Source organism: Melozone crissalis, unplaced genomic scaffold (genome assembly GCF_028551555.1).
Source record: "Melozone crissalis strain CALT ecotype California unplaced genomic scaffold, PUWL_Pcris_2 ptg000027l_1, whole genome shotgun sequence".
NCBI lineage: Eukaryota > Metazoa > Chordata > Aves > Passeriformes > Passerellidae > Melozone > Melozone crissalis.
In genome coordinates, this window is record NW_026535805.1 from 77,359,982 (window position 1) to 77,383,323 (window position 23,342).

General features: G+C 38.6%; 1 protein-coding gene across 1 annotated transcript in view; it reads right to left on the minus strand.

Annotated features, from left to right (window-relative positions):
• Positions 1 to 4,743: 4,743 nt before the first annotated feature.
• The window catches only part of KCNQ5 (potassium voltage-gated channel subfamily Q member 5), a 275,438-nt gene continuing 256,839 nt past the window's right edge, over positions 4,744 to 23,342 (minus strand). Inside the window, exons 11-14 of the mRNA XM_054280029.1 lie at positions 16,175 to 16,283; positions 8,078 to 8,209; positions 7,143 to 7,269; positions 4,744 to 6,795 (exon numbers count right to left, since the gene is read on the minus strand). Of these exons, the coding sequence (XP_054136004.1) occupies positions 5,854 to 6,795; positions 7,143 to 7,269; positions 8,078 to 8,209; positions 16,175 to 16,283 (1,310 nt within the window). The 3' untranslated portion in view covers positions 4,744 to 5,853. The remainder of the gene's footprint in view (positions 6,796 to 7,142; positions 7,270 to 8,077; positions 8,210 to 16,174; positions 16,284 to 23,342) is intronic.

Genomic DNA, 23,342 nt, shown 5'->3' on the forward strand with positions numbered 1-23,342 from the left:
CATTGCAGTCTGATTTTTTAAGCAAAGTCGTAATACTTAATCTCAAATGAAGCCTTAATGATGCTTTAATGAAGCTTTTATGTTCATTATGACTCAGTGTACTAAAGCTGATACAATACTGGAAACAGAATCACAGAATGGTTGAGCTTGAAGGCCTCTGGGGCCCATCTGGTCCAGCCCCTCTGCTCAAGCAGGGACACCAAGAGCCAGTTGCCAAGGTGGCCTGTGACTTTCTCCAAGGACAGAGATTCCACAACCTCCCTGGGTAAACTGTGTCAGTGCTTTGTTACCATCACTGTGGAAAAAAAATAGAAAAAACCAAATGAAAACAAAAAAGAGCTAACATACCCCTTCAATTACACAAAAAAATGCTAAATGAGTGTTTAAATTTCCTTGTTAGGTAGAGTCCTGAATTCTTATTGCACAGAGCTGAACATGGATGTGTCTTTATGGATACATATCACCACTTGTGTGTCTTTATGCATGTGTCTTTATGGATACATATCACCACTTGTGCCTAGTTGTGGCAATCTGCTGGGTAACCCAACAGGAAAAACTACTTTCTGCTGTCTTCTGAGCCTTCCCTAACAGCTCTGTGCACACAGGAAGCAAGGCTGCCTGCTTTAACACAAGAAGAGAATGTGTACGTTTGCTTCTCCCTTTCTGGCCACCATGACTTTAAATTTCAGTGTCTTAAGGTGATGTTCATCAGAGCGGCTGGGGATCACCTGCACATTGAGATATCTGGGTAACTCCGCAAAGGCAGTGACTTCAGCACAAGAAGAGGCTCTATGTATTTAGTATTTTACACTCAAATAGTGAAGCTTGTCTTCAGCCAGCCTGTAGGAAGAGCACAGTGGCGAAAAGAGGCGTGTTGCAAATGAATGGTTCAGGTTTGGTGCAGTAACATTCTACTACAGCAACTTTCACAGTCAAATGCAGAAGAAATGGCTTCACCTAGGCCTCAAGTTAAACTGAGATGACAGATGTGCCTTCCATGAGAAATCCTGCTCCCCACACAGGTCCCTGATTGCCAACACTGAATCCATTGCCCTTTATCAAACAGGGAAGGCAGCAATAACTTCCAAGCTCATTTTCATAGAGGAGCTGCAACATTAAGTGAAAGTAAACTGCTGTAAACAGTTACCAGAAACTGAACATGTCAGACTGGTTTCTGCACATTTTATTCTAATAAACTTCCTTTGTAGTGTTTTAGTTCACTAATTAAAAAATTACAAAACTTCAAAAGGAAACCAATGAACAAGCTTAATTGTTTTTTCTTACCTGATATGTGGTCACACCATACAATCTTTTCTATAAGGAAAAATCTCAGTAGTCACGGTACTTTTCAAGTCATTTTTATTAACAACAATATGGATTCAACTTTGCCAAGAATTTACAATTAACATTGTAATGTACTGGCTAATGTTGCAGTGTCAGTGGAAGCAGCCATCGTGCTCTCTAAGCCTGCTATGAAACTTTTTGCCTTTCAAAGAAGTCAAAAATGCTTCCAATAGCAGATGACATTGGATATGTCGAATTGTTCTGTGTGTGGCCATAGCTGAGTGAATGGCCACATTTGCATCCAGATGAATGGATAGGAAAATATTAAATATTACATGCTTCCACTGACGTTGCAGGGGACAAATCTTATTTCAAAAACAAATTAATCTTTTTAGACAGTGACAGCACATTGTGTAATGTTGTAATCCATTTGAATAAAGTCAATTAACACACTTGAAAAAAAATGTGAAGCAGAAATACCTGGGACAAATTCTTTTCCATATTTCATTCAAACCCAGTGAATCCAAAAGGATTGCATGACAAATAAGTCAGGATAAAAGTTGGCCCAGAGAGGCAAGTTCCTTTCTGGTACAGGTTGTTCAGTTCCTGTAAGGTCAATGGAACTGAGTGTGATTATCCCAATGGAGGCTGAGCTTCACCCAGTTGGGCAGTGAATTCATTGAAGTCAGTGAAGCCATCCAAGGATGAATTTAGCCTTGGGTGTTTAAACCCTTTTTTCCTCCATTCCGTTGCTGTTATATTTTCTTTTCCTGCTTATTCCTACTTTCTGAATATTCTGATTTTCTCTGTGCTTTTAAAAAATGTCGCTTCTCTCCTTCCCTTTTTATATCAGTACTTTGTGCGTTATTTTTTATATAGTCAATGTGACAAGGGTAGTCAGCTAAGTATTAGTTTCCTCAGGAAATAACTGGAATATTACCATTTTCACTTCAAACAGATGCCCAACAAAATCAGGATTTGAATCTGAGTTCCCAATTCAAGAAAAATTCTTGAATTTCATAGAATGAATGAATTCCATAGAATTTTTACTTGAGTAAGGATTGCAGGTCCCAATCCAGAAATACTACTGTACATCAGATGTTCTACTATACATCAGCAATTCAGCATGATTTGACTTATCACAGAAAAGCAGGTGAATTACTCATCACCATACTACAATGAGAGCAGTCACTCTAAGTAGGAGTGTCTCAAAAACATATGGAACAACTGTGGGCACTGTAAATAAAAGTGTATGATCTTTGCAATCTTGAACCCTAGGCTAAAACATCATATTAATTTTTAAATAAAAAGTATAGATCATATAAACCAGGAGCAAATACAAATTTTTGAACAAATAATAGTCATTGAAACCATTCTTTTCAGCTCTCTCTTCAGTCAGGTAGAACATGCTGACCAGAAAACAGTTATTTAGATAAGGCTTAAGTCCTGAAGCTCTTACTTAATTTCAACTTCTCTCTTCAAACAATTCTCAAGTGGATTGTTAATCAGAAAAAAAATTAAAAATAAAATTCTTTGTCCTTACTCAGGAACAATTCTTATTAGTTCTCATGAGCTGGACTTAAATAAGGAGCTCAGGACAAGAGAAGCCAGACAGGCCCTTCTTTTGTGAAACCACTGAATGACTGTCAGTCATGACATTGTCTTTTAAAGAGAGAGCCTAGAAACTTCTCATGAGGAAATATGAGTAAAGCTTATAAAAGTCCAAACAAACAATTCTTCCTCTTTAAAATCTCATATATTCACTACTCTTTCTATTTTCTATCAATATAATGTTAAAAAACCCTATATGATAAGACTTGCATCTACAAAAATAATAATGGTGAGCATAAAAGAAAAAAAATTAGAATTTTAAACCTTAATTTGAAAAGATACGATCTTCTGGGTTTATCAGTACTTTGTAAAGACATTAATATTTTCATACATAATTTATAGAACTCATTCTTTTGTGCACAAAATTGTATTAAATAAATTAACTTAAAGTTAGAAGGACTCAAGCATCTCATTTAAGGCAAAAATACCAAGTTTCTGTGAGATAAATTATCAGCAAGCCCCAAGGCCCTGTTTCTGTGCAGAATCGGGACAGGCAGGGCCATTGCTCAGTTCTGCCATCGGTGCCTTCCGGCCGCAATGGGGTGCAGCCATCTGCTCCTGCAGATGGAGGTGGAAGAGTGGTGTCCAATTCATGATGCCTTGGATTTTCGGTCTTGTCAAGGAGGGGAAGGGAGTTTCACTGTGGACACACAGCTGCCGTGTGCCCAATCGCTTGCTCCTTAACTGAACCTGACAGTACATTGATGCTTCTTAGGTCAGCAGGAGGCTTCACATCAAAGGCAAGAAAGGCACCATAAACAGGAAAAAGGAAAAAGTAGCCTAAAAAACTATTATAATTTTGAAATTTTCAATACTTTAAATGTACATATCTGTCTGGATAAACTGCAGACATTCAAATAAGTTAACAGTTAAGTGAACTGAGATGTGGGAAAAAATGTATTTATCCTCACAAAACTGCTGTTGTAATCAGGCTTCGGTATGGTCAGATTGCACATAAAGGAAAACAGGAAAGGCTGAATGTGGTGAACTATATGGCAAATCAGCAGTGAGGAAATTGTGCTTCAAGGTGTCTTTCAGGATTTAACAACTGAAGTTTGCTCCGGCATAAGCCATGGAACACAGTGTACCATCCATGGACCCCGTATAATGACACAATATATACACTCTACAGTTTGCACGTACTTTCACATAATAATAAAGTTCTCATGTAACATCCAGGAATACTTCTGTAAAGCAAATGGAAGCATAAGTTACAATGGTTTCATAGTAAACAGATCAGCTCCTTCACAATACAATCTACAGCATTTAGCCACAGTTAAGACTGGAGTGATGTTTTTGATGTACATAGCGATTTCCCAGCGGGTCTGGGCCTTGAGAAAACACTGCCCTGAGTGAGCTGGCACTGGCACACTCGTACATTCGATATTCCTGCTGCTAGAGGGAAGCTGAGCCCAAGCTGGGTTGTCTACAAGCCTGTGGTGCAGGTGGGGTGACAATCTGGTGGGAGGCAACACACAGAAACCTCATTCAGCTGGGAAGAGTGAAAGGGTTTAGGGTCTGCAAAGGGTTCTCCCAGTGGCAAAGCCTTGCTGGGGATGTGCAGGCAGGCACTAACACTGCTCCTGCACCTCAGCAGAAGTGAAGTGTAGTCTAGAGTGAGAAAAGGAAAGAGGATGTATCAGGCAGGAATGCTCAGTCTGATTAGGCTTTGAATTTGAAAACTTGGGTTTTAGCAGGAAGGAATCTGTGAGTCCTGTGTTGGAAAGTTCACAAGAAATCACTGTAGTTGGGACATAGTATTGAGCTAAGAGTGGGACCATTTTCCCTCTCTCCTCTTCCCCTTTTATTAAAAAAGCAACAAGACCTTGCCTATGTGGCATTTTTTTTTAATAACACTCAGTATCTGTGGGGAAAAAAACCAAACGTAACTTTTTCCTTCTTTACCTTTCTTGTTTTATTTTCTGGGATGATTTCCCTTCCTGCCCATCTAAATCCACATTATTATTTATTTATTTTCCCATTGATTGTGTTGTCTTTCTCCCTTCTGTCCTCTTTAGTTTTACTCTGTATTTCAGTTCCTCATTTTCCCTTCTTGTCCAGCCTTATAAAAGTGCTGTTGTAGTATCAGGTTGGGATTGCAAGGAAAATTGCCAAAATTTTCACAAGAAGGAAATATTGCTCCTACAATAAAGGCAGCACCTGCTTCCTTCCCTCACCTACTGCTGCCAAAATGGTTCAGATTCACAAGTCAGCTTCTCAATGAGACTAGAAGAAGGACAGATTCCCTTGAATTTTCAGTGCAGTCACTCACGTTATCCACTTCTGAGGCCAGACCCAATCCTTAAAATATAAACCTTTTGTAACAAAATAGTTCTTCTTATAAAGAACAATGTGACAGTGGTGTGTCAGGTACTTCTGCCACAGCACTGGACAGGTATTAACATACTGTTCTTCAGAGCTAAAAATAACTGATAACTGATGAGTTAATGTGTCTATCTTGCGACTGTCAGCCATTTCTAACCCCATGTTACTCATTTCCTTGGTACCTTGCTAGCAGCTGTAGATAATCTTTTTGTTGTAAACATAAACTATCATCTAAATCAGGACATTATATATATATATATATAATCAGTTCAGAAGCAAAGTGCTTTAAACCTTAAGATTTTTTTACTTCTGCCCCATAGAAACAGCACAAGGTCTAAATGCTCAGTTTTTTGTTTTTTGATACATCCTGCAGCATTAGCTTTGTAGGCAACTACTCATTGTTTAAACCTACTGTACTACATGAAAGGCTGCTGTACTGTAGGTGTAAATTTGGATGTTAGCCATTGCTTAGACATGCTTTTTCATGCAACTAGGAAATATGGGCTCATTCAACTGCTTTGCAGATTCATCCTGATTTTTGTGATTTTATCTTATTAAAAAGGCTTTCAAAACAGTTCATGCTATGATATGTATGACTAGAGGAATGACCCAGCCAATGAAGAAAGCCAGAAGTTATTTAAGTTTGACATGGAGCAGATTGAGTGCTTCTGTACCATCCCCTGGCTTGCAGATGTTTTGAGATGATCTTGATATTCCAGTCCTTAGAGAGTCAGCAGAGAGAGTTGTTTCCACTAATGGGCGCGAGATGGCTTCAGTAGTCTCTGTCCCTGCCTCTGTCTCCAACTCTTCATCTGTTATAAATAATTTTGACTCCCTCCATTTAGAGTATACATCTTGACTACCTCTGGAACCACTGGAGTCACTGCCAGCAATCTGTATATTCAGTTCCTCTGTTGACTGTATAAGGTTTTGTACAGATAAAGATTTTCCTAAATCCATTTGCGCTACAGGTTTAACTGAGAGCAAAGGTTCCCCTTCTGTATCCAGACTTTTTCTCCATGTGAGATCCTTTGTCGCACTAGGCTGTGCAACTTGTCCATTATCCTTTGATGCAACAAGGCAAGCGGTGACATTAGAAATATTTTCCTGTGTGGTTACAGGAATAATATGAATGGGCTCAGGCCTATTGATATGCTTCATTGATGAGAAGGGTGGTATTTGTAATGTTGTCGGAGTTGCTGGCTTAGTTGTCTGGTTTATTTGGTTTGATGTATTATTTACTGTTGCAGGTCCATCATTTGGCACTTGTGTTGCTTGACTATGCATAGCAGGACTAAAAGCATAGTAAGCCTGAGTGCTAAATTCATTTGGTGTCAGTATAAGCTGTAGGCCACGAGGCAGATTGGCACTAGCTGATCTGGATACACATCCACTAAGTTGTGCAGAATTAGACAAATCTTTGCTGTCTGATGGACTCTGATAATCAGAAGTCTGCTCACACTCGAAAGCTGGCATTTGAAATGAAGCCAAGGTGAGTGCAGATGCAGATCCTTTTCGCAAAACTTGTTGATAAATATCTAATAGACAGTCCAGTTTTGATTCAATGGATTGTACCTATATAAGAGGAAAAGGTCAACATTAGTGACAAATACTAATTAAAAATATCTGGAACCCAAGCAAAGGGAAAATGTAACTGCTGAAGAGAAAAATGAAAGTAGTTTGATGTACGCTATTGACCCTTGAAAGAGAATGTCAGAGGCCCTGTACATTTTTCATAAGCAAGCTGAGAAAAGGGGAGAAGAGGTTAAGGTAATAAGATGCCTATAATTTTTATTTCAATGTATAAATGAAGCAGATACTAGAAAAATAAATTAATCTGTTCAGCTTTTGAAACTGGCAATAAAACACAGAAAAGGCATGAGCAATAAAGCAAGGTGAAGTAATACAGACAATCACTCTACCTGTTTCTCCACTTTGACTACTCGCCCTAACATACTGACATCATCAGTTGTGTCATGCTCTGCAGGATTCTTCTCTCTGCTTCTTTTATCTGCTGTGATTTGTCCTTTCCCAAGAATTTGGTCAACACTGTAAGAGAAATCAAAAGCTGTTGCCATTCCTGAAACTGGCATAAATGTGGAAGTGTTTGCTATATTTATATGTTAAAAATAAAAATCACAGTACTTCAGGAAAGCACTCAAACAAGACGATAAACAATTTTATTAATTAAGGGAAATAAAATAAAAGGAATGATTTTTCAACATATTAGACTGCTTTTCTTTTTTGTTGGCACTAACCAGGAGCCAGAACTTAGCCATCATCTGGGAAAGCCAAGACTAGACTTGCTGAAAGGGGGAAAGAAGAGGGGGCCTCTCTTAATGGCTTGATGTTATGGAGAAACAAACATACCAGTGCCACTCCCAGCTCTCCCATCCTAACAACAACATCCACTCCTGGGAGACTTGTCAGTTTGACGCAGGAATCCCTAACCTCCTCTGATAATGATAAATATGATGTAATGTTGTTTGGTTTGGTTTTTTAACTAGTGTTGCTGGGAATCTCTAACATAAATACTACATTACCAGTAGTTCTCAATTTCTTTTATGTGAAAAGAGGAAGTTTGGGATGGAAAAGAGGCAGTTCTCAATGTCTTCCTCAGCCTTTTGACTAAAGTCCTTGTTTACAAATGGACTTTACAGATAAAGGATTACCTTTTCTATTCTTCAGACTTCCATTTTCTGAGATAAATTTGGATACATGTGTTTTTTTTTGGTTTTGCCCACAAAACAATTTCTGGCTCAGCTGCATAACACAGAAATGTTAAACGTTGCCAATATACTTTATGCAGTGAATGACATGAGATGCTTATGCAGAGTGTAACTAATTCTTTCCTTACCGTGACTGAAGACTCTTAATCCTGCATAACATGTCTAGATGGCCTGCTGAATACTGTTCAATGACATCTTTGACATCATATGGGCGAAGCGTTTCCTTAAACTTTCTCTTTGCAACATGAAACTTCATAATCCTGTCAGGGAAAAGCATTTTATAGGTTAATTTTCAACAGTTTTGGAACCATGGGTATATTTCACAGACAAAATTTGATAGTTTATTTTTAAATGGAAGGTATTTTCAATACAGCTCGTGCAGGTGAACTTTCACATGGTTGTTTTTTTAAGCACAAATGAACTGTAGCTATGTCTTTGAATTGTTTGAGAGATCAGGTAACACTGTTTTAAAGACTGAAGAGCAGGTTTAGTGTATCAGCATATACCGGTTCGACTTTTTTTATGCTATAGGTGCTTGATATGAAAGATATGCCTGACTTAAACCTGGGATTAGTTTCTCTGACTTGAGTCAGATATCATGTCAGCTACATTTGTGCAAAAGATTCTTCTGTTCTTGTTACAGGAAAGATTTCTTTAATGAATTGATTACAAAACTTAAATAACAGTATTCTTGTTTTGGTGTTCATTTTAAGTTCCTTGCTCTCCTCTTTGTGGGAAATAAAAAAAAAGGCACCCCATTAAGTTTTCAGCAGTTTTTATTTTTTAGTTAACATTCAGGCCAAAATACTTGTTTTCAACATATTTGGCTAACTTAGGATCAGATTTTGCAGGCTGAAGAGAAGTTTTCATGTTTATTCCCTAGAATATATAGGAATTATTGTTTAATTAGCATTCATGATTTTTTCCTTGAACTTTACTGCAGAATAGTAAGCTTTCAGGTAACAGTAAACATCCAAAATTGATGAATGGCATACATGTTTTTATGTGAATCTTGCACAAGTTTCTGTGATATGTGACATGAACATGCAATGTCCCCTGAGTAGCTCTTAGAATAGAAAGCTTGATATAAAATCACAAATTTTAAACAGTAAAAATGACAAATTTGGAAAGTAAATGACAGTGAGATGATTTTCCCAGTCAGCTGATTGAACATGAAATTTTCCTTGGTTTACATAAGAATTAGGAGAGGAGACAAGGGATCAGATGTATTAGCCATGCTGGTCTGTGCTGCAGAACTTATGAATTCCCATTAGGGCCAGACTGTTGATATTTGCTATCTATTGCAATTGAAAAAGCAGAGATTGTAAATTGGTATTTTATCCCAAATGCCAATATTCATGATAATATATTCCCTCTGGGTTTATTATGATATGTATTTAGCAGCTGTAAGACAACAAATTATAATAAAACCCAAAACATGGTTCTCACTCTCTGATAAAAATAGATTATTAATGTTTTAGTGGAATTTAGAAAAGTCATTCTTCATATAGTTAGGACAGATATTATGATAATAGCTATGTAGAGTTGTATGATAGTATATAGTGATCCTCTAGTGATTTTTGTATTGTACATAAATATTCTTACAGGTAATGTCAGCCTTTTCTCATAGTACTTAGCTTGTTGTTATTTCCTATTCTGGTGACTTTCAGTTAAAAATGAGATTGTTTGTCACTGGACTAGAACTTGAACTATGATTCTGATTATAGAAATTAAAAGCGGAAAAGGCCTGTTAGGAGCAGTCCATCAACTTGACACTTCAGGACTGATCTCCATGCACTTTCAAATATTTTGGATCATGGGCTTTTCTCTTTTGCATTACCAGCTGGTTCTACAAACCAACGGCTTTTAGTATCTTTTGTAATCTGGAAGCCTGTGAAGCTGTTATGAATCTGGGATGCAGATTTTTTTTTGCCTTTTTTTTTTTTTGTTTAGTTGTCAAATTATGCCAAGATGTTGGTTTATAGGACCGTGACAACCTAATCTTCTGAATCTAGTTTTTTTATTGAGGTTATGAAGAATGAATCATGCAGCTGACATATAAGACAGTATAATAGTTTTGTTGTTACTATTATTATGTTGCAGTGGTCACAATGTTTTACTTCATGCATTTAATAAAGTAAAAATATGAAACTCTATTAGAAAAGAAGAGCCAGACGATTATTGGCATAATTGAAGACAACTGAATTTACTACAAGTGGGTGATTTTACAAGGGAAAAGGCAGAAGACTAATTATTATTAAGAACCATGGAAGCTTCTTAATCAGTTGGCACAAAAGTCTTCATTACTACTTTGCAGCTTTATAACACTTTTTTTGCTTATCAAGGTAGTTTGTTCATAATGTTCAGAAGTCAAACAGAATTGAAAGCATCACAGCTGTGTTTGTACTACACTACAGTGAGCTGTAACTGTACTATTTCTGGTTTAGGTAGTAGCTCGTGTGATTCCATCTTAATTAACTTCAGCAGGGTTTGGAACAGACCCATATTGCTTACTTCTTTTTGTTCAAGCATACAAAATTTTACATAAACTGTACAAAAACTATTGCACTATTAAAAAAACCTCATTTTAAAAGCCTGCAAGTTAACTAAGGAAAAGAAAAGCTGAATCCTTGGCAGTGATGGAACCTTGCAACTGCTTTGCAATTATTAAATTTGGTTGAATCTCCAGTTATTTAGTGTCAGTTTTATAAAATCAGTTGGCATCCCGTATCTTGAAACCACTATGTAATTAATTTCCTGTGAGGGTGGTAAGGCTCTGGAACAGATCATGCAGGAAAGTTGTGAATGTCCCATCCCTACAGTGCTCAAGGCCACGTTGGATGGGGTTTGGGGCAAGCTGATCTCAAGACCCAAGCAACCTTGGAGCGACCGAGTGGGAGTATCCCTGCCCATAGCAGGGTAGTCGGAACTGAATGGTTGTTACGGTCACTTCTACCCAAACCACTGCACGATTCCTTCTGTTTGGACACCCACCCAGATAGATGATGTGCAACTACGTAGACTGTGAGTTCCTGTGGGATAAAAACACAGGTGGTTGCAGGTAACCTGTCCGTACAAAAGGGGAAATGAGCACCGAGTGCCGCACCCGCAGTGTCTCGGAGCAGCAGCCCCGAGCCGGGCCGGGCCGGGCCGAGCCGAGCAGAGCCGGGCAGGGCGGGCCCGGGCTGCCCTTCCCAGCGGCGCCAGCAGGGGGCGAGCAAGGCCCGTCACAGGCGCCGCCGCCGCCGCCGCTGTTGAGGGCGAGGCCGTGCAGGCCCCGTGGCTTTGGAAAACTTCCTCTGCCTGTTTAAATCCCTCTATGCCACGAGCAAGGTGGTATTTTATAACTGAAATCTAATGTGACAGACCATACGCGGCTGTAAACACACCCAAGCCACAAGCATGACAGTGTTCTGGTAAGAGTTAGTCATAAAAAGTAGCTTTTTCAGTCATACATGCAGAGAGGAGCAGAAAAAAAAATAGTCTGTTGAAGCAGACCAATACATAAAAGTGCTTTGTGTTGAATTAATAGCTAAACCACAGGTCACACTAATCTTTCTGTACCCTGATAATTTGTGGAAAATTACAGGTCCAGTACCAACTTCTGTCACATTGACCTATAGCGGCCAAGAGCAGCACCCATTTCATCTATCTGTTCTTGGATGCAGGACCAGCCTTGCTCTAAAATGACAGTGCTTTCTGTATGTGCATGCTGCATATCTTCCCTGGCATTCACTGCATTTTAATTTGCATTCATGATGCCTGTTCCAGTATTAAAAACTGTTTCGCTTGTCATTTAGTGCATTTTCCTGAGGCTGGCACCAAGTTAGAGCATCTCTAATCCTTGGTGCAGCCCTGTCAAACTCATGCCATCGTTTTCAAAGCTGTGTCTTGTCAGTCCTGTCATAATCTCAGGAAGAAATGGAGCTTCATTCTACTGGGATTCAGGTGGAATCATACATGGTTACTGCCTTGACTATTAAAAGACAGGTAGGTTGTTTTATCCATAGCCTGGTGAGGTGACCACAGCTTGTTTGCTCACCTACAACATCAGGAAAGAAGGTGCATAGAGATTTAGCTGTGCTGGTGCCTCTGTCTCACTACCCTTACTTTGCCAAATATCCCATCTTCCTGGTAAAATGCAATGTGCAGAAGAGATCAGGATCCAACACAGAGAGGCCAAGAGACAAAGGTGTTTGAGACACAGTTCTACTACATGTGAGGCAAGTGAGTCAAAATTGTCTTCTCTTTCGTGTCTCGACCTGACTCATCCCCTAGCATGATTTCCCCCCAAGTACAGCACTGTCCTAGCCAAACACATGTATAAGAGCCTTGCCTAGGCTCTGAATACCATCTGGCAGAAAATAAACAATGTGTTTGGATTAAAAGAAAAAGGGGATTCTAAAACACTACTTTGAACAAATTCAAAATGGCTACTAAAAATACATTTTATAGGTATTGCAGGAACATTGTAAAAATTGAACATAAATGGTAAATTATATTTTCCATCTTTGTCTGTTAAATATGTATGACTGTTCAACTATACAGCTTATCAGCTCTAGAATTCTCAAGTTTCATTACATTTAGCCAGAGTTATTTTTTTTTTTCCTAGCAACAAATGAAAACATATCTTTGCAATCACTAGGGTTAAAGAGAGAAAAGACCTATTAGGTCAGTACTTTCATCTTCCTGCCATTGCAGTTATTTTCTATTGCATATTTATTTATGCTTCTCAAATCTCATTTTATATTCCATAAATAGTACAGTAATTCCATCATTTCCATGTGGAAAGTATTATTGAAATGAGTGCTTCTTGCTGTGGAAAATGATCAGAGATATCACAATATAGGGAAACAAGGTATCCTAATCTTCCTTTTAGTCTCTTTTATACACATTCATCATTGTGAATTAGCAGAGCTGGAAAAGGCAATGTTTTTTGTTAGTCTCCAGGAACTCTGCAGGATATTAATGGCTTTTTGTTCACAACAAGTCTGGGGATGGTTGAGTAGTGCTGAAGACCCTGCTGGCACACAGGCTCAGTGCATTCTTAGCAAGGACTGCTTTGTGCACTGCTCCGATCCCAGCTGGAGGCCATGGATGAGCAGGACAGGTGCTGACTGGGCCCAAGGCGTGCTGCAGTGCACACCATGTTCCACCACACTGCCCATCTGTTCCCTGCTCACCCAGCACTCTCCATCAAGCAGCTTTCCCTTACTTTCCCTATCCCTCAGTGGAGCTTTCCTGACACAGAGCTTGTGGAGTGAGAGGAGATGGAGAGGGCAGCACATGAGATAAAAGACTCAGTTTAGGAGGCTTTGAGAGCAGACTGGGAGCTTGACATGCTACCAGACAGGTTTGCCTGGTGGGTCTTCAGTAGGACTAGTTGAGAGTCCTGTCTTTTTTGGAAAGGACCAAAATGTTGAGAACTTTTTCAGGAAAGGACTGTTTTCTCCATCCTTTGTTTTGGCTACAACAAAATGAAAGTTTGGGGGTTTGTTTACTTAAAAAGCTGCTTTAAAAAATAAAGTAGCCCTGGAAAATATATAAGTAAACAAGGTCAAAACTGACACAGTAGACTTTGAAATAACCAAAATGAAAAATTATAAATAAACCAGTTTTTGTCTTTTGCTATTTCAAGGCTGTGCATCCTGAGAGTAAGCAGCATATTTTAGGCACCTTGCACAGGAAAAAAAAATCCCACCCCAAATGTTTTGATTCCAGAACTGAGAGAGGACCTACCTCTGTAAACCCACAGGCATGAATTAATTTTGTTAATTTCATTTCCTCTGAAAATAAAAGTGTCATTTTTGTCTTTGTAAAACAATTTATACCCAGGTCTAAGCAGGAAAAAATAATCAGACTCCCTTATAGCAATTTTTCATGTTGATCAGTCAAGAATGGATTCAACTGTCTGTGTTTATATTTGCAGTCTTTTCCTAGTGCATCATAAAATTATGCAAGTGCCTTCTGTCTTTGCCTGCCTCTGTATACCAGCATGAAAGGAAAACCAGCCTTCACCCTCCCCCACTGCCTTTGCAATTCAAAGCTGTTTCTAAAAACACACTTCAAAATGAGGCACAAAGTTTCCATATAGGCAGATGTTATCATCTTGAAATTCTACAGTTACTATATAGAGTCTCAGATCCTTCTTCAGATGTTTGCATAGATCCCAGTGTAGTCTGGTAACAGATACTCTGAATAATCAGAAAGAGGTGTATCAGCTACCTGATGAACTGAATTATCAGTCTCTTGATTTTGAGAGATTAAAGTATAGCATATACAGAAGTCTCAAGATCATGGCATATTACTGCCTTACAGATGTCAAACAAAGGTCAGTTTCTGAAGCAAGATGCATGTGTCACTTGTCATCTTGCAAAACACTAAAATTTGCAGGGAGATGGGAGAGATTAATGGGTAATTGATGGCAAGTGGAGATTCTTACTTTCAGCCTCAGTGGTGACATGAGTTGTTTTTCTAGAAGGCCAGGTATGCAGAGTAAACGTTGGAGATAATATAAAAATTCGATTCTCATCAGTTGAATAGTACCTGTCTGAAATAATCAAATCGTGCACCTTTGCTCCTCTTATTAGAACATTTCTGTGGAGGGTACTGTGGATAAATTTTCCCAACTATATCCTTCACATTTGGTTACTTTCCATTTGAGCTGATAATAACCAAGAGCACCAAGCAAAAATGCAGATGGTGCATTGAACAATCCAGTGGTCCCCTAGAAAATGAGCTCCATGAAATAAGTATTAAAATGTGAAGTCAATCTTAAGGAATTTGGAGAGTATGAAGGATGATTATCCTTTGCCAGGATGGTGGCACCAAGTGGCAAGGTGCACCTGGAGCCAAGAGTTATCCAGTCTGTTCAAAATGCAGCATCACAGAGAAACATCTTTGACACCAAAGTCAATGGATTATGCTGACTGTTCCTGATGTGAGCATTTTCCATTTGAGGGAATAGGCTTGCCTTGTGGGTGGCTGTCCACTGTGAAAAAAGGACTTCTGTCACCTGCTGAAACATTGGGAGCAAGAGGTGGTTTTCAGCAGTGACATTTGGCTTGCCAGTTGCAGTGGCTGTGGACACAGGCCTGGTATCTGAATTGTCCTGTGAGGTCATTTCCAGGCAGGTTGGAAAAATGGTAGGAATAGATGTCTGCAAATGGTCTATCAAGCTGTCTGTGCCAGCAGAAAAGTTTCAGAAACAGCCTTACTCACTATCTCTCTTCATTTTACTCAATGGAAAAAGGGAAGGAAATACAAGTAGCCCATAGGTTATCACTGCATGAAATTATGTGATAAAAAGCTCAAGTTTTTTCTCCCTATGATGCTGAGAAAACTCAGGCAAGGGTTTCTGTGCAGGAAAGCATTGTCTTTCAATTGATTTTTGCAGAAATTCCTTTTGGCTGCTGCCTGTCTGTCTGGCTGCCTTCCTGTCCCCAAGAAGGTGCTGGACCCTGATGTGATGCAGAGGCAGTGGGGTGACCCCCAGCGATAACCTGAGGTTTGCTGCCAGGACACAGGGAATGCTTGAGCTCTCCTTGCTTGTTGCTGTACACCTCATAGTGGGGATTTTGACCATCAGGACTTATACTTCAAAATACTCTGGAAGATAAATAGGCTTGGCAGTCTCAAGAGGGTGAGCTTAAACTTTCAATGCAGGTAACTTTATAAGTTTCAATGCAGTTCACTATTTTCTTGGTAAAGGAGATTATTTGTTTTAAATTATTTGGGTTATATTTAGTTTAGTGGATAGTAGTAGGCAAGATTTTCACAATTAAATTAATGTAATTATTCTCTTCTTAGCAGAAGAAATTTGCAATAAATGTCATATGACAGTCTCAGGAATACAGAAATGCAATAATACCCTACACTTTTAAAGGAAATAACTTTTCCAGGCAAGGTGACACATACTCAGTAAAAGTACATCAAATTGTAGTTTGGATAGCATAAAATATAATGGAAAACAGCATCCATTACTCTCTTTTCTGTGTCAAATCATGTAACATTTTTAGATATTGAAAAGCTGATAACGGAACTGATAAAATGTTTTAATTTAACTAAAATAGAAAGGAAGCATAACATATTAGTAGCATTAATTATGTAATAAATATAGCCATGGAATTAGTTCAACTAGCTATCATATCATAAATTGACATGCAGTTTATTAGTATCCTAAATAGGAAATTCAAGTGTTTATTCATTCAGTATTTTCTACTCACCTGATAGCTCTGATGACAGTTTTAAGAGCAGGGGTGAGATCTTCTACAGACACATCACACTGGCACCCTTTGTCATCATAAACATCATCTGTTCCAAGACTGGTGTCAGCTGCAAAAGACAAGAGCAGATTAAATAAGAGAAATTTAAAAATCTCTTCCGTAGTGTTTTCTAACAGCCTGCACAGTGCTTCTGGAAAAAGAAGGACTATGTATGACAGACCTCCGTCAGTTTATGAACTATATGATGCACTTGTGTGTGTCTATGCTTGTGTCATAAAATGCCCTAGTAGTCCCAGAGTAATTAGCAAAAATTAGAAAGGAAGAATGCCCTAATATTTTTCAAACTAATTAATAGCTGAAAACCAGCATGTTATTCCTGATATCCCATGGTTTTTCATCACATTCTCTATTTTATGGGAAAGCAGTGAACTAACAGATGTAATGGCAGAATCAGAAGATGCTGAAGTAATATTATTACAGTTTTACCACTATGGATCAACCTGGCAATGAAGGCAAAGGAGAAGATCAATTTCATTTAATAAGCAGGCTGTGGAATGACCCAACACGTTATTACAGGTGAAAATAAAGAAAATACTTTTTTACCAAGAATGAATAATTGTCACCTTAAACCTCAGAGCCATGTAGGTATTCCAGGCTTCCTTTTTCATAGGGACTTAAGCCAAGTTACTGTAAAAAAAAGTGGATCCTTTACATTTCCTAAACACCACCTTGCAGAGTTGCCATCTGGGAATTAGTCAGAAATCTCAGAAGTGTCCATTGTACTCAATACATAAAACAGGTACTGAGGCATGACTAAGTGGTTTACAAGCTTAAAATGTGCTGTAGAGCAAGAAGGGCAGGGTCATGGATGCCCATACATCATCTATATTTCAAAGGCACATGAACTACAGGAAAATTCTTTGGGGTAGGTGCTTTTCCTCCCAAATCATCTTTCTTCAACTGCATAAAATCCAAGTGCTCAGAAGAATTTCACTCAAGGTCAGTGTATTTCATCATGTAAGTGTCTGCTTCATGAGGAACAGAGTGTAAAATGAGTGACATGAAACAGAGAAAAATGATGGGATTCAGTAACCCTCAATAACAGAGGAGATTTCTTCCCAGTCCTAGGTTGCTGCCTACATTCATGCTGTCATTTCAAACAACAGGTTTAGTCATTCAGAAACAATTCAAGTAAATAATTCCAGGGGGTTAAATTATAAGCAGATTTGAAGCACAGTCAGACACAAATGATTACAGGACATTCTTTCAAATTCTTTCTTCAGGAAGACTGCAGATTAAAGACGGAAAATATTATTTGTCAGTCAAAAGTGCCTGAAAATGTCATGGTACCTTCTAAATCTAATAGGGGTGCCATCTTGGCATAAACAGTTTTGTACAGCATCTTCAGAACTGGTATTACTGCATTGTTTTCTTCACAGATTTAATATTCAGCCATGCACATTTTTTGGTTGGGGCTTTTTTTAAATGAATCTGGCTAGTTCATTACCCTTGGGATCATATATATTTTTTCATCACTGTTGCTGAACTGGTACATTTATGACAAACATCTGTAGCTTTTAATAACAGGTGAATTAATCTTTGACAGATCAACTTAATAAAAAAAGATGGCTTATAGCCAATGTTTAAGTCCACATGAAACAATCAAATGCAACCATTAAAAATTAAGTTTTAAACTGTATTTCCATACAAAACTTTGAAGTGCTATTACTGTAAGTCATGACTGCAATGATGCCAGGAGTGTTTTTTTTCTTGCACTCTTTTGTGAGCTTCACTCCCGACTTGGCTTATCTTATTGATAAAATATACATCTCTCCACCCATTCTGCCTCAATAACATTTGGATCCCTGCCCAGAAATGTGACTAGCTAAAATAAACTTTATAATTAATTTGATAGGTATATACACTACCTAAACCACCATCTCAGGACATGCTAAGTATTCCACAACACTAACTTTCCAGGCGTCACATCTGATCAGCCTCTCCAGTTACCTCTTCCAGTGTGGAAATCTCCCAGCTCATTTTTAAGTGCCATATTAAAACCAGAGCTTTTTATGCTATTGGTATTTCCAGTGACTCTCTAATGTTTGAATCTATTCAGTTATGCCAGTATAAATTAGGAAAAATACTGCTCAGATCACAAGCGCTATAGCTGTCTAAACCCAGTGAAACAGGAGACTCCAACCTGAAAGTTTAAAATAAACATGTCTCTGTATGGCTGTCTCACAGAAACGGTTCCTGGGTCCTTTGCCAAGCATAGTGTCATTAATAAAAGGGCTTCCTTATCAAAGTATATCTTTGCAAAACTGTTTGGAGAACTGTGTGGTGCAATTACAGTGTTTCATGTCGTTCCCTTGTGGATAAAAAACTCTGCAAAATTTTTAGACAGATGCTGGAAAATTCTTATAAATTTAAGCCAGCTTTAATAAGAGATGCTGCTCCTAATAAATCACCTTTCTTCTTTCTAATATTCCACTGATATGAATTTTCTTCATTATGGCAGATACTCAATATCACAGGTCAATAAAGCTTGTGAAAAGCTATAGCATTGTTTGATTCCTATGGGAAACATAAATGTTTCTTTAGGAAACTAAGCAGACCTGGGAAAAAGTTTGGGAAATGCATAGTAGCAATTCGGAGAAAAAAATTCCAGCTTAAAACACCACTGAAATCAAAGTTCACATTCTTACCAATTTTTCCAGTGGAAGCTCATGTTGTGCACCACATAGTTACGAGGTGAGATGTACTTGTACGTTTTCTGTCCCTCTCGAGTTCATCGTTGAGGTCAGGGCTGAGTTGGGATCAGTTTGGCTGCTTTAGCAGCTCCAGCTGTTCAAACCTCTGCCAGCTCCCAGATAGGGCTAAGCTATGCTCTCCAAGCTGCTGTCTGTTCCCAGCGAGAGCCCTTCCTTCCTAGGCATTACTGGGGCAGCCAGACCCCCCCAGTGCCAGCTCATGCCTAGCCCTGCTCACATCCACATCCTTCCCCGTACCCTTTGCCTGTGTCCTCTGCTCTCCTTGGGGGTGGCTGTGCATGTTCCAAGTGGGTTCCACAAGGAACTGTGGGCAGCAGCTGCTCTGCACGAGCCTGGCTTTGCTGCCAGTCTTTCCTAGGCTTAGCCCCTGTCTCTCTTTCTCTCCAGCTACCTCTATCACAAGTTAACCAGCTTTCAAGTCTGTTCCATGGGCAGCTCAGGAATATGGCCTAAACAATGCCCCAAATGTCTTTTAATACACATTTAGACAAAATGTGTATTACCTGCAGGTCTCTTTAAGCAGGGCTCTCAGTCCACTTGACAATCCAGACCTTCTTCTAGCACCAGCATATTTAGAACTCAGTATGTGTTTTGATCTTAAACAAAGAACGTGTTTATTTGACAACTGATGAAGCATCTGCCATTGTCTTATAATGTTTGACATTATTTACTTTGGGCTACTGTCTGGTCTTTGCTGCTTTTTAATTTCTTCCTCTTTCTTCCCAAACAGTCTTTGATTTAATCACACAGCAAAGCAGCAATTACCAAGAAATAGAAGAGGCATGCACAAGCCAGTAAAATTGTCTTGATATTTCCCTTTTTTTTCACAGTATTTATGCATTTTTCATGCAAACTCTAGTCATTTATGATCACCACAAATGAATGGGCAGAAAAATTAGGCAGTTCTAAAGCAATATATGTCACCAACAAAAAAATTTACAAGTTTGTAGCTGCATTTCATACAACTCTGTGCAAAAGTTATTCATAAGGCTTGATTTATTATTTCTGTAAATAGTATGTGTCCTTTCTTAGAAGTGTTTTCTGTTGTTTAATAACATGCTTTGGCATTGAGAAAACTGACATTGCTCTGATCACTCTCATAGCTCCTTGCTTTCAGTATCAGTAACATTCAAATAATTATCTGCCTGTTAAACAGAATAAAAAAGATTTTTTACTTTTTGTTTTCTGGGAACAGCAATATGCTAGCAACAACAATCCAGCATTAATAAATGTGTGTGCCAGCACAATGAATAATCCTATGGAAGTGCATCTGACACAGTGACTGGTACGGTGATCCCAACATAGACCTCTTGACTCATTTTTGGAAGCCTCCAGAAGCACTTGGATCTTACTCTGACTGCACAAGTGATAGTTAGGATTCTTCATGTGGGTGATATAAATAATTTTGCTAAGCTGACAGCCCACCTTCTCACAGAAACCACCTCTGTGCCCCCCCACTAGCAAGAACCAGGCCATACAAAACCAATACAATGTGGGAAAATCTCAATAGGTGCCTGAAGTTGATAGCCTGCATATAACTTGCACTTACTCATGTTACAGCACAGTATTGTGTTGACTTGGTTAAAAACACACTGGTTTGGAAAAAATGTCAGATTGATTTTCATTTCAATGTATGAAAATTGGATGGTGGCCTAATTTTCACAGGCGCTGAGTTACTTTAAGCCATAGTTTTTAACTGTCATTATCAAAATTGAGAGTTTGAGTTGGGAATTGAAGTGCAAGCAATTCATAATGCAGCTCCACAGCCTGTTCTCCACCTTGCTCAGCAGCCTCATGGGAGTGTAGAACTTCTCTGGCTGTCCAGGGCAGCAGTGCAGGGCACCCCAATGTGACACACTCATCTCGACACTCATTTTCTGTGTGAGCGTTCAGAAAGAAAATAAGTGGGTGATTCAGTGCATCTAACTTCTGGGCAAGTAAAGTTGGACATGAATTCAAATCTTTTGGGGGACAGATTGTCCCTGTGGGAGGTGCCAGTGCATAGGTCTGCTGCAGCAGGGGGGTCCAGGCAGCTGCTTTGTTATGAGACTCCAAACTGCCTTAGTCTATATGACTACTGAGCTCAGATGAACCCTCTTGCTTGAGAAGCAACGCCAGCAGCTTAATACTCATTATTCATTCTTTCAGCCTCCTTGGTGAGCAAATAGAGCCTCTGCTGTGCTGCTCTATGTAATGCCTAGGGTATCTGCAAGGTAGGTGTATGTCATTCAACTTTCCCCTGCCTTTGAAGTACCTTTCTTCACTATGAGCATTTACTGTGTTAGGGATTTAGCCTATATTCTCAAAAAAAAAATCCTTTACATATTTTGTAGTATTTCCACAGATGCTGTAATGTACAGAATGTTTCACAAAATCTCAGTTACTTTTTTCCCCTCAAAAATTACTCTGTGTACAAACATCTTGATGGTTTATGTTCATGTGATTAATGCAATTTCCCTTTCTATAAATGAAATGTGTATTAGCCTAGTGCCTTTGTTTAAATATGTTTCATGAAACTTCTCACCTCTTCACAAGCTCTCATCCTCCTGCTTGTTGAACAATGAATACAAAATCCCTTCACTACCTCTATAACTGATTTTCTTTCCATTTTGCCTTTGCTTTAAAACATCAACAAGCTGGCTCTCTCACAGTACATAGTTCACTTACTTTGTTTTACTTTGATTGCTCACCAAGTTCCATAGGAAAAATAAACTAAAGAAAGCAATGCTAATTGTGATGGAACTTAATCACATACTTAATAAGAATGCCCAAAGCTTCCCCTGAGTGGGAAAGGCAGCAGCCCATGTTTACATGCTTTCCAGAGCAGAGGCCAAAAAAAGGAGGCCCAAGGGAGTGAATTATGTATTTATTTCCTTGATCTCTGGAAAAAGAAACCAACAAAAGGAAAGACTTTCTTCTAATCAAGAAAGAAGGAAGAAGGCGGAACAAGTAGAAAATGATACCAAAATCCCTGGTAGTAGACAACAGTGTTCAAGTGGAAAAAATAAGAAAGCGGGAATAAGACTTACAACATTTAAAAATATTGTTTACAGGGAGCTTTTATGAAATGGTTGCCATTTCCATGCTAGAAAAGGAAATTTCTCAGAAAAGGAAGGAAACTGGTGCCTCCTGTAAGGAGAAGCACTTTTGCACAAGCTTGTAAACTTTGCCTTCTGCCCAACCAGAGCCTCTACTTTGCTGGCAGTACTGATGGGGAGTTCAGTAGTGCTATATCAATAGCCCATTCCTTATATTTCTCCTGAAACAGACAAAGCATTTCAGATGGAGAGGAGAAGAGGACATTATTGGGAACTGCAGTGCAGTATGACACACTGGATCTTAAAGAATATCCCTAACAACATTATCTATGTTAAAGCATTTCTGAAAATCCTCTGATTTGGCTAGAATGGAAGATAGAATTGGTGGGAAGTTTTTTTACATATTCTGGATATAATGATATAGTTTTCTTTCTCTGTAAGTGCAATTTTTTTAAGGCCAGAAACCTAATTTATATCAATTATCATATAATGCAAGTAAGTTCCAAATATCTAAAATTCAAGCATTCCCTTCCCTTAGTTATTATTTGACTTCTCAGAAATTTCTGCACTGGCAATATTTCATGGAACAGCTCCCACTGCTTAATTAAAAAGGAATCCTTTTAATTTTGAATGATGATATGGAGGACCAGGAGACTTTCTAAAAACAATTCATTAAATGCAAAATAATTATGCTGCTAGAAGGGCTGATCTTATTATAAATAGAAGCAAATTAGCCAGCAACTTTTGATGGCCATGTGAGAAAAACAAAGGAAGGTGACTCTAAATCTATGGCTTTAGTGTATTTTTAGCTACATGTTTCTGTTATTTTATATATACCACATCCAAGAAGTAAAAACTGTAAAATAAATTGCAGAAACATATTATAGTATCTGGAACTGTAGACTAATGAGGTGAATGTCACACTTAATTGACTGTGTCCCTTCAAGACCTTGTAGAACATATCACTTGATATATGTCTTATATTCCATAAGGTCCTCAGAGGTCCTCTGCCCTGGGAGATTTTCAGGTATTGTTGTTGAGGGAGGTCACAGACAGGGGCAAAGGGTTAGAGAGCTATGGCTGTTTTAGATTCAGGCACCTGCAGCATAGTCCTGTATTTTAAAAAGCCATGAAGGATTTCCTTGGTAATGTTTCATAAAAATAAAACTATTCCTCAAATGTTTCAGATTTGGTGCAAGTGGGTTACATGTGGCTGGGAAGTTTTATGACCATCCTTTCAAAATTAGTTCTTATCTCATTTGTATAGTCTTCACTGCAGATAAGGGTTTCTGAAACCCATGCAAATCATACTTCTGTGTGATGGTCTGCTGCTGCTCCCCACAGAGCTAGGCTTAA